The following is a 12,362-nucleotide window of genomic DNA, read 5'->3' on the forward strand; positions in this document are numbered from 1 at the left end:
CCAACATTGCAACATTACTATGTATACTCTGAATTTGTTTTTTAAAAAATGACATCAGCTCCAGCCCTCACAAAAGGTGACTTGAAAACAGACACTTCTCATCTTGTCTGAAATAGGAAAGCAGACACCAAATTGCCTTGAGGTCACACAGTGCAGAATGCTAGGAGCCCAAGCCAATTCAGCACTGATCAGCATGAATACTTTTTATTGTGGGCTTAAAGTGTGCCATGTGGAATGCCCAAGTTTATTATCCAGAAAATGGAGTACAAATGCACTGCCATGACAAGTGGATGTACATGTTCGATGGGACAGATTTTATTCACAAGGGTGAAGACCCAGATCACAAATATGGATTTCCCATCTCTTTCATTCAATCCTACAGTAGTGGAAAGTGGTTCCATCCACTTTTGAGGCTAAAGAACAGTAAAAGCCCTTTGTTTTTAAAGTGTGCTTCTTCAGAAATTCTTCAGAGTTGCTTAAAGCTTAATCTATGGCCAGCAGAATGAGGTGACAGAGGGCTGATCTGGAGCATACCACAAGCAAGGAATTACATTTTTCAGATTTTCATATCAATAATACTGTTCAAGTAGATTCTTACTCCTTGATGTGCTTTTAAAAAAAATGCAGTGACCTTTTACATGAAGAAGCATTAAAACTATGATACATCAAGAATGCTACTATCCCCTTTTGTTGTATATGAAGACTAGCCTTATATACACGAGTAGCAATATCTCTATAGCTACTTCATTTAAAACATTAACCTAAAAGAATACAATCAGCTTTAGTGCCATACTGTGAATAAAAAGAAAAGCATCTTATTTAACTAGGAAGCACCTTAATGGGATGTTGAATGTCTGGATACAGATAAGTTGTTTCCTAAAGGTAAAAGTATTTTGATCTTCCCAGTTTTATGTGAAGGATGAAGTTTGAAAATCCATATTAAATGCTTAATCTTACAAATTGGCAAGATATCTGGGTTTTTTTCCTTTTCTGTATGTTGTCAACGTGAATAGTTTTAGTGTGCTCATTTTTGTTGCTGGCATTGATTAATTTTTAATGCATTTTACATAGTTTATACGTACAAGATGCATATAATATATAATACTGATTATTGGTACATAAGTGATAGTAAAATATGCATACATTTCCCAATGAAAACTTGGGGCAAGGAAAAAGAATGCTATGAAAATGAAGACTGTTAAGGTCAATTTGAACAAGAGAGAATTGAAATAAAAACACAGCTATTTAAATCAAACATCTTTTACAGAAGTCTCACAGGAGCTTCCTGGGGTAAGAAAAAAAAACATTGCCTCACATGATTTTATTCAAAATGAATTCTTCCACATTTGAAAAACACAATGTAAAGAAGGTTCAATAAACCAGACTACAAACACCTCATAACATGTGTGCTGTACTTCTATGACAGTACATATATTTAAGGTTACTCTGTATCCATATGGCAATGGTGAGGCTGCTGTCCTGGGCAAAGAATACACAACACAACATTGTTGAATAAAAATGGGCCACAGCTTTATTGATTACAGCCATTGGAGCATTGGCAAGGCATAGGGAAACAGATCCATAGCATCTAATGTCCCTTGACATTTGATGTTTCTTTCCCCATCATGCTTGGTGGGCACCACACAATGGCAGGTGATGCACAACTATCACAATGTCACCAGATGGCCCATGCCACCCAGGACAAAGCCTGCAATGGCCCCACCTGGGCTCGTATCCCTTGACTTCACGCCAGATCTCATAAAAGGACTCAAGAGATGCAGAGTGAGCTGCCCAGACTACACGCTTACCCCAGCGGATCTGGCCCAGTGCCTCAAAACTGCCCAAAGTTGTGACAAGCTAGCATTAGATATCAACAGCCCCTTAGGATGGAGAGAAAGAACTCCATCTCCTCTGATGCTGCCCTGAGGAATGGCGGTGACCATGTGTCTATGAGAGAGGAGCCCAGCCACGCCTGCACTCCTCCCGCTACACCCTTGGTATGGCTCATTGCATCTGTCCCAGCCTCACACCTGGCTGCAACATTGCCTGCCAGTGAATTGGCAAGCTTCCTTTTTCTTATTACTGTAATGGCTCTTAAATACAAAGAAAAACTTTCTCACCTCACACTATAAAAAGCATAAATTGTTTCATACATAGTAACATTATATAATGTTGAGTTATAAGGGAACTGGAAGTTTCAAGGCCTATTATTTTCAAGTTGTATTTAGTATATAGTGATGGTAATACACAGACCTCCATTAACTATGAAGAAGTTAAAGGTAATGAAAGTAACATACTCTCACTATAAACAACGTGTGTGTGATTGAAGTTTGTTTTAAATTGTAACACTCCCAGTGGGGACCGTGTAACTGTATCTCCATAGAGATGCAAGGAGATTGCCAGAAAAGTATTTAGCTAATGACCCAGATAAGCACTTAGAAAACAAGATGTGTGATGGTGAGGCCTAATTGGACTCCTAATAATAACCATATCCCACAAAAGCCCATGACAGTCAAACAGAATTCAGGAGACACACCATGTTTTATGAGCTATCCACAGGGCTCATTTTGAGGGGGGATGTGCAGGAACGCAGTTCCAGTAGTTCCCCAAAGAAGTCACATGTCAGGTGGCCCTGCCCACCTGACTCTTGGCCATTTTGGGCCCGTTTCAGCCTGGATTGAGGTCAAAATGGCCCAGATCAGGCCTCTGACAGGTGGTGGAGCACTCTCCTGCTCATCAGTGGCCCGATCCTGACTATTTGGGGCCCAATTTCAGCCCTGAATGGCCAGGATTGGGTTCAAAACAGCCAGGATAGGTGATGTCAGGGGGTGTGGCATATGCAAATCAGTTATGTTAATGAAACATTTCCAGTGATGTCAAGGGGTGTGGCATATGCTAATGAGTTATGCTAATGATTATGCTAATGAGTTCCTCCAGCTCTTTTTCTACGAAATGACCCCTGGCTATCCATGTATATTGTTCTCTAATCTCAGTTCTTTGAAACATACAGGGACACTGTTTTTATGGGGACCTTCCTGCTTCCAGTAAGATATAAAGTTATTAAAATGCTTATTTCTATTTATTTATTTAGCTTATTTGAAGACTTCATTGTAAAACTTAAATGTAGACAAAGAAGCAAAGAGAATCAGTTTGGTGTAGTGGTTAAGAGCGGCAGGACTCTAATCTGAGAACAAGGTTTGATTCCCCACTCCTCCACTTGAAGCCAGCTGAGTGACCATGGGTCAGTCACAGCTGTCTCCAAGCTCTTTCAGTCCCACCCACCTCACAGGATGATGGTTGTGAGGATAATAATATAGTTTGTAATCCACTCTGAATGTGGCCTTGAGTTTTCCTAAAGGAGGGTATATAAATGTTGTTGTTGTTGTTACTAGTATTATTATCATTATAATTAAAATATTTATTAGTCTTTGCAGGGATGCAATTTTTGTTCATTTCAAAAACAACTAAAAAGTAGCTCAATGTAATTAATTATACTTGGGGGGAAATGTGAAATCAGCAAATAATGAGCTTTCATTACCTTTTTTTAAAAAATTGAGACTAATCATTCATAACATCCAATGACACTGTTACCCAAATTGCTATACACGTGAAAGCCCCACAACAAGCAAAGGTGACCCTCTGCTGGCATGTTACAAATGTGTATTGTGGAATATTTAAAACAATATTTTGGGATCTTGAACCTGTGTATATAGTGAGCCAGATGCAGTACAGCACCAAAAGAATGAGAAGGAATAAGAGTACTTAAAATGAAAGGGTTTTTATTGGATTAACACAATCCAAATTAAACAACTGTAATGAAAACGGAAGGCAGGGATGAGGGGAGAGATTTTAAAACAGCAAACCAAAAATCTTACCCTAGGAGCCACCTGTCTATGAGGGAAAGGGAATGGAAGGGGAGACAAATGAGGGCATACAATCTGTCCTTAGGAAGTGGAAATCCTGTCTTGATATGGAGAGCAGAAGAGAGGAATGTAGAGACAGAGAGCAGCGCTTGTATCAAAGGAGCCTGTGCCAAGACATAGAGGGGCAATAGCTGGACAATCAGGAAAAACTGTTGCAAAGTATTGGTAATGTGGGGGCTAAATTTATATTTTAAAAATGCAAGTGGTACTAAGATCAGGTTGTTCCTTGCTCAGGATTGGGTCATTTGAATTCTATTGGGTGATTTAACATTAACTGTCAGGCAGGAGTATGTTTAGGCTGTCAACTAGTTCTGGGAAGGGGAGGAAACATTGACATCTAAATGGAAGGATGATAAAGGTTCAATTTTTCCTGCAAATGGGCAAGTTTGAATTAAGTTATGTTAAGGGGAGTTTTTGCATAGAGCAAAATGAGCAAAATAAGCACAAGGAAGAAATACAAAAGTATGCTTCCTTGAGGAGGCCGGGGAACATAGAATCATGGCTGGGTGACTGGTAGGATTAGGTTAGGGCAGGAATCAGCTGACTAGAATCTGTCCATTGCTTATTGTTTGGAGATTTCTGGTTATTTATCAGGGCCAGATTGCTTACAGAGGAAGCTCCAAAGTCCTTGGGGAGATGGCCCTTCAGTTTAATATCTTTTAGGATGGGCTTTTGCATGATTGATGCATGAGTTGCTCTACATTCCATTACAACCTTGGCATGACTTATTGCCATTTGATATTGGCTTTATTGAAGGCTTCATCTTTTATTGCTAGGCTCATGCTGATACAAGATGGTGATAAAAAATGGGAGTCTCCATGAGGTCAGGATGCTGGGGGCTACAATGCAGTTTTCACTACCATTGCTGTATATACTCAATGGATGTTGACAAGTTGGTTGGAAGAATGCACCCTGCATTGTCTGTGCTCCATCCTTGCCCATCTTGCTTCATTACTCTGTGCTGGAGCAGGTTACTTGGGCAAGTCCAATGGGTGATGAGTATTTCTTTCGAAGAGAGTAAGGTTCCAGTCTCCTTTAAAATGAGGTTGTGAAATGTCTCTGGCAGATGCCGTCTAAGAACCCTGATATTGTTCATAAACATAGATCTGTCACAAATATTCTTCATGGGCAAAATGCTTGAGGAGAGGGGTGATTATAGTGTAACTCTGGGCTTTCTTGGATGAGATAATTTCCTACACATTTCAGCTCACTTGCAAATCTTGTTTTGGAACTGAAACAACCCAGGTTACCAAGATAGATGGCCTTTCTTAAGAGTCAGGGTGACTACAACCCTGCTGATTCTCTTATAGTGCAATCCTAAGAAGAGTTACTCCAGTCTAAACCTATTGTTTTTAATGGGCTTAGATTGAAGTAACTTTGTTTAGGATTGCACTGATAGTCATTATGACATTCCCTAGTCTTAAACCACCTTCTAATACTATTAGCCATGGTATCATTCTGAAATGGCTGGCTGAAATGTATATCAGGGGCATCGTACTCCAGTGGTTCTGATATGTTTCCCTCCAGCTTCAATGGTCAGATGATGGACAATCCGAAGCAGAAAAGTTTCAGTTGTGATACCTCATCCCTGGAACACCTTCACCTTGTTGAGCTTTAGACACAAAGGATAGAAATTTCTGTTTTCCTAGGCATTCACAGGCTGTTGGTTTTTGAATTTCTGTGAAATTTTGATTTTGCTGATATGTAACTAATGATATGTAACTAACTAATCATGGTTATATTGATGTATTGTCGAAGGCTTTCACGGACGGAGAACAATGGTTGTTGTGGGTTTTCCGGGCTGTATTGCCGTGGTCTTGGCATTGTAGTTCCTGACGTTTCGCCAGCAGCTGTGGCTGGCATCTTCAGAGGTATAGCACCAAAAGACAGAGATCTCTCAGTGTCACTGAGAGATCTGTCTTTTGGTGCTATACCTCTGAAGATGCCAGCCACAGCTGCTGGCGAAACGTCAGGAACTACAATGCCAAGACCACGGCAATACAGCCCGGAAAACCCACAACAACCATGGTTATATTGTTCGAATTTGATTGAATGTGTTGTGTTGCACTTGTGACTATGCTTCTGTCATAGTCTTGTGTTTGTTTGTTTTTAGAGCAAGGTTTATTTCTCAGCCTTTTTACAACACTACTGTTTTTATTATAGTAGTCCTATGAATGGCTGTCCCTATTCTACCAGTACTCATGGTTTGCCAGGACAACTATCATTTACTAGTCTCACACACTGGGCCAAATCAGGGTGGTGGAATAGGAGGGCTACTTTGTCCTGGGCTTCCTCAAATGGAGTCTCAGATTTAGACACTTGTAAATTTTTTGGAATTTGATAAGCTTCAGAACTTGTTTTTATGAGTATAAGGTATCATAATTAGAGATGGTCATGAACTGGAAAAAAAACCAAACCATGTGGTTTGTGGTTCATCAAATTTTACGAACCACGAACTTTCATGAACCTGTCCCTGGTTCATGAACCAGTTCATTTGGTTTGTGAAAACATCACATCCAGGTCAGAAAGTCATCATTTCCGGGGCAGCAGAAGGTCACTTCCAGGTCAGCAGAAGGTCTGCAGGAAGTCTCTCCCCTGTTGCCGAGGAAACTGATTGATTGGCACCAGACTCTCTGCAGTCACGAATCAAAAAACAAACCAAATGAACCAGCCTAAAAGTTCATGGTGGTTCGTCAGAAATGGGATCTGACGAACTGCGGTTCACAAACCATGAACCAGCCAGGTTTGTGCTTAATTTTGCTTCGTATTTCGGTTCATGCCCATCTCTAATCATAATATTATTATTAAAGCTAGGATCCTCAAAAGCAGGAAGTGGCCTGAACCTCTCTGGACCTCTGAAGGGGCATACTCAAATGTTCTGCATGACGTTAGGAAGCTGTTGTATGAAGTTCTGTTGTCTGTTTTGTGACTTATCTTCCTGGTTATGTTGTCTTCATGGTACTGCAAAAGACAGGCTACAAATATTTACATACATAAATGTATTTAAAAAATTGTATCTCACAGTGATCAATAAGGTTCCTGAGAAAAATTTGTCAACAGTGGTTTAAAATAAAACAATCAACCTTATATAAGCATCAACAAAAAGGACTAAAGGTCAAAATCGACATGAGAGCAATTTGCATATTTTTGTCTTAAAAAAAACATTTTCTTAAAATATGCTCAATATGGAGCATGGGAGAGAAGGAACGAACAGGGAAAATGTATCCTAACATCAGTGGAAAGTTTTACAAGTCCACCAGTCAAGATTGTTAATATCAAACATGACAAACCAACCCAAAAATCTGATCATTTTGAGAGGCAGGAGACAAATATCACCTCAAAAAGATTCATTGTACAATTTCAAATTTATGATAAGAGGCTATATTTATTTATTTATCACAGTAGATCTTATTGTTGCTTATACCATTGTAATACTGTGATTTAATGCATTTTATCTCTCCACAGGCATTCATATTGGCAAATAAACACAATAAATCAAAATTCAATAAAATATAAAAATTGAATAGGATAGTGATATTTATTTCACTTTCTTTAATACAATTTCTTTTCTAGATATACAACATATAATCAATGTTAACCCAATGATGGCCAGGTTGAGTTTGTGTACTTTTAGATTTTGGAAAACTGGCCTTATATATACTATAGTTGAAGCAATAACATATTTAGCTAGCTAGATAACAGCTTACTTCCCTGTCTTTAATCAACTCACAAGTTAATTTCTTGTTTCCAAACCAAAGCACATAGAGTCCTCTTCTTGCCATGCTGTGTTCTTTTACTAATGCAACATAAAGCGAGTATTCAGTCCTTAAACAGCAGGATTTAAGTTCAGTGGCACCTTAAAAAACAAGATTTCAGGGTACAGCATAGGCAAATGTCAGGATTTTATTTATTTATTTCATCTATATGCCACTTCTCTCCAATTAAGAGCTTTAAATGGTTCACAACAATTTTCTCAGTTAAAAGTAATACAAAACATAATCCTACTATATAATTGAGTAAGCATGTTTCAGATGACTCACTTTATACCCTGGTGCATCACCAGAGGGCGCTGCCACAGAGGAAAGCCCAGGTAACTCACCATATCGCTCCAGAAAACATGCCATGGTGAGAAGCCCATGCTGGGAACAGGAGCGGAGCAGGTGGCAATGCCCTCCCCCTGCCTGAACCCAGCTGCTATTAGGTGTGGAGAAGGTGGCAATGCCTGCCCCCCTTCAGCCAGCTGGTATTAGGAGTGGAGAAGATGGCAATGACCACACCCTGCCTTAACCCAGCTGGTATTAGGAGTGGAGCAGGTGGCAATGCCAGCCCTCCTTCAGCCAGCTGATATTAGGAATGGAGCAGATGGCAGTGCCCACCCCCTGCCTTAACCAAGCTGGTATTAGGAGCAGAACAGGTGTCAATGCCCACCCCCAGCATTAACCCAGCTGATATTAGGAGTGAAGCAGGTGGCAATACCTGCCCCCCTTCAGCCAGTTGGGATCAGGAGCAGTCAAAACTAACAAAAAAGGCTAAACCTGGTAAATCCAAAGAGTACAAAAGTGGGCCAGCCCACCCAGGAAACTATGATTCAATAAATCCTACACAAAATAGAAACTTTTGTGTAGGATTTATTGAGTCGTAGTTTCCCGGGTGGGCTGGGATCAGGAGCAGAGCAGGTGGTAATGCCCACTCTCTGCCTTAACCAGCTTTTATTAGGACAGAAGCAGGTGGCAATGCTGGCCTCCCCACCTTAACCCAGATGATATTAGGAGCAGAGCAGGTGGCAATGCCCTCCCCCGTTCACCCAGCTGGGATCAGGAGCAGAGCAGGTGGCTATACCCACTCTCCACCTTCACACAGCCAGTATTAGGAGCGTAGCAGGTGGCAATGACCACCCCACCTTAACCCAGCTGGTGTTAGGAGCAGAGCAGGTGGCAATGACTGTCCCCCACCTTAACAGCAGATATTAGGAGTGTAACAGGTGGCAATGCCTACCCCTGCCTTAACAAGCTGGTATTAGAAGCAGAGAAGGTGGCAGTGCCCACCCCATCTTAACCCAGGTGGTATTAGGAGCAGAGATGGTAGCAATGCCTGCCCCTCTTCAGCCAGCTGGGATCAGGAGCGGAGCAGGTGGTAATGCCCGCCCCTGCCTTAACCCAGCTGGTATTAGGAGCAGAGGAGGTGGCAATGCCCACACCCACCTTAACCCAGGTGGTATTAGGAGCGGAGCTGGTGGCAATGCCTGCCCCTCTTCAGCCAGCTGGGATCAGGAGCACAGCAGGTGGTAATGCCCTCCCCACCTTAACTCAGCTGGTATTAGGAGCAGAGCAGGTGGCAATGCCAACCCTCACCTTAACCCAGCTGGTATTAAGAGTGAAGCAGGTGGCAATGCCCACCCCCCCTTCAACCAGCTGCAATCAGGAGTGGGGCAGGTAGCTATGCCCACTCTCTGCCTTAACCCAGCTGGTATTAGGAACAGAGCAGGTGCCAATGCCCACCCCCCTTCACCCAGGTAGGATCAGGAGCAAAGCAGATGGCAATGCTCACACTCTTCACACAGCTGGGATCAGTAGTAGAGCATGTGCCAATGCCCACCCAGCACCTTCACCTGGGTGGGATCAGGCACAGAGCAGAAGGCAATTCCCTTCTTTCCTTCACCCAGCCAGGAGAAGGTGGCAGTGGAGAAGGTGGCAATGCCCGCCCCCTTCAACCTACTGGAATAAGGCACTGAGCAGGTGACAACGCCCACCCCATCTTCACCCTGTCTGAATCAGGTGCCAAGCAGGCAGCAATCTCCGCCTCCTTCAACCTACTGGAATCAGGAGCAGAGAAGGTGGCCCACACCTCCTTCACCCAGTTGGGATCAGGAGCGGAGCATGTAGCAAAGCCCACCACCCACCTTTGCCTGTCAGGATCAGATGAGGAGCAGAAGGTAATGCCCGCTCCTCCCTTCACCCAGCAGGGAACAGGTGGCAATGCCCACCCCCCTTCACCCATCTGGGATCAGGCTTGGAGCAGGCAGCAATGCCTGCCCCCCTTCATCCAGCTGTAATCAAGCGCAGAGCAGAAGGAATTCCCCTTTTTCCCTTCATCTGGCTGGTATCAGGAGCAGAGCAGGTGGCAATGCCTTCCCCACTTTACCCAGCCTATATCAGGTGTGCAGCAGGTAGCAAAGCCCACCACCCCTTCACATTGCTGAGATCAGGTGTGTAGCAGGTGGCAATATCCACCCCCTCCTTCACCGGCCAGGATCAGTGACAGAGGAGGAGGAAATGCCTGCCTGCCCGCCCTTGCCTTTCTAGAGCCTGTTGCATTTTTTCCCACAACGGGCTTTGTTTCTAGTATATATAATAAAATCACAATAAAACAACAGCATAGTATAAATGTAAAAGTAAGGGATGTAAAGGTATAAAGGTACAATGCAGCTTGATTAGAGCAGAAATTAGTGTCTGTAGTGAGATAAGAATCCTAGTCTCTATTCAACCCTGGGGTGGAGGTGGAGTCCATTGTTCTGAATTTGAAAAGGAACTTCATTTCAGCAATCTTTCATTGTAATCTCCCCTTGAAGTTTCTCTGATTTAAGGACAGGCACTTTTAGATCAGCAATGAAATGTCCTGGAAGATTAAAATGTTTTCCCACTGGTTTTTGAGTGTTGTGATTTCTAATGTCAGATTTATGTCTGATTATTCTTTTGCACAGGAACTGATCTGTTTGTCCAGAGTAGATGGGCATTGCTGACACTTGATTGGCTCTGGGATCTCCCACTTGTGTCTGGAAAAGGGTGTTCTGACTCTTGAAAGCTTATACTCTGAAGATCTTCTTGGTCTCAAATCCTGATCTTTTACTGTAAACCAACATGGCTACCCACCAAGCTCAAACCCTGAAGTTATTATTAAAACTGTTTTATTTCTCTCATCAAAATCAACATTTTCATCACTTTGGTTTGGATCCAAAGTTCCTCTTCTATAAATGGAAGCGTACTTCTGCTTACGCAAGAGAATGATTTTCTCTGATTCTCCTTTCCCATTACAGTTTCCTACAACTGTCTAAGCAGGCACTATTCCCGAGAGTTGGCAGCCCCAACGAGCCACTCTTTAAGGGACATTAGCCACTGAAATGGAAAGGGGCAAGTAGGAAAGATCTGTTCCAGGTATGGGGATCCACTCAAGCCCTTAGAATGGTCTCTTTGTGTCAAGACATAATATTTGAAATTAAAATTAATGTTCTGGATATTTTGGCAATGTAGCATTCTTCCCTCAAACCACAAAATATAGGAACAAATTACTTGAGAAAAATCTTACTGTTTTTTCCAAGCAAAATGTTTCCTGGAAATCTTCTTGGTCAAGAATTCAGCTTCTACAGAGACTGAAGGCAAAAGACAAAGCTTATGAATGTGAGATATTGTAAATGAACTATTATAACTAGCATATTTAGGGAAACATTTTTGTGTGTGGTAAAGCTGTGAATAATAGCTCTGCTGTCTGTTATATTGACTTCCTGCATGCCTCTTTTCTATTGAATTTTAAGACCTTCACTATAAGATATGAACCTTAATATCCAAGTTGTTTTCCCAGCTAGAAGTAAAATAAAAGAAGTCTTTTTTACAGTGTGTCTCTGGGACACTCTGAGCCCCTTTCACCATATGAATGTGGTGATGTCAATAAAAATACATCTCTACTGGAGATCTCAACATGAATTTCTTCATTTTCTTTTATTTCTTTGAAGCTTTTGATCTATTAGATTCATTGAATGTGAAAAGGGTGGAACAGTTTGCTACTTTACTAGACTGAGAGATCCTCAGGGACACCTTACTTTATAATACCATATTCTCTGCAATGCTCAGAGGAGGCCTGCATGAATTGTGTGACAGGACCGTGGTGGGTTTTCCACATTTTGGAGAAGTTTGCTTTTTCTCACATCTCTTTCTGACTTTATAAAACTTAGGGTAGAATAAAATGATGAGACAAACAATTAAATGCAATGGTGACTGCTTAATATACTGAAACATCCAGCATCTGTAATGAGATTTTGCATGAACTCTATGTGTAATGGGAAGCGGCAACCTCCCCCTACTATTTTTATGCAGCTCTCATTTTGAGACATGTTAGCTACTTGTTTAACTAAGCTGTCCCTTGTCTATAAACTGAAGGGCATATTGAACAATGATCATTTTCAAATTACATGGTTGGCAGTTTTCAGTTCCACTGGATTTACAACTGCTTTCAGATTCAGTGAACTGCATTTGATAAGGCTGTATTTTGTCCAGAACCTTTCTTTAAATGCCTAATTGAAATTGTTCTACCAAATCTGTTTCATTTAGGCATACTTCACTTACACCCATCTCTCAGCCACTCAAATATCCTGATCTTACCATGAACATTTAGCAGTGGTTATACAATGACATTATTCTTTCTTTTTTGCTTTGATTTTGTTTTTGA

General features: G+C 41.6%; 1 protein-coding gene across 1 annotated transcript in view; it reads right to left on the minus strand.

The window, feature by feature from the left end:
• Positions 1-5,904: 5,904 nt before the first annotated feature.
• Positions 5,905-12,362, minus strand: part of LOC129334764 (uncharacterized) — a 152,085-nt gene continuing 145,627 nt past the window's right edge. The window contains exons 4-5 of the mRNA XM_054987072.1: positions 11,226-11,289; positions 5,905-7,779 (exon numbers count right to left, since the gene is read on the minus strand). Of these exons, the coding sequence (XP_054843047.1) occupies positions 7,770-7,779; positions 11,226-11,289 (74 nt within the window). The 3' untranslated portion in view covers positions 5,905-7,769. The remainder of the gene's footprint in view (positions 7,780-11,225; positions 11,290-12,362) is intronic.

This window comes from Eublepharis macularius, chromosome 8, assembly GCF_028583425.1.
Source record: "Eublepharis macularius isolate TG4126 chromosome 8, MPM_Emac_v1.0, whole genome shotgun sequence".
Taxonomy (NCBI): domain Eukaryota; kingdom Metazoa; phylum Chordata; class Lepidosauria; order Squamata; family Eublepharidae; genus Eublepharis; species Eublepharis macularius.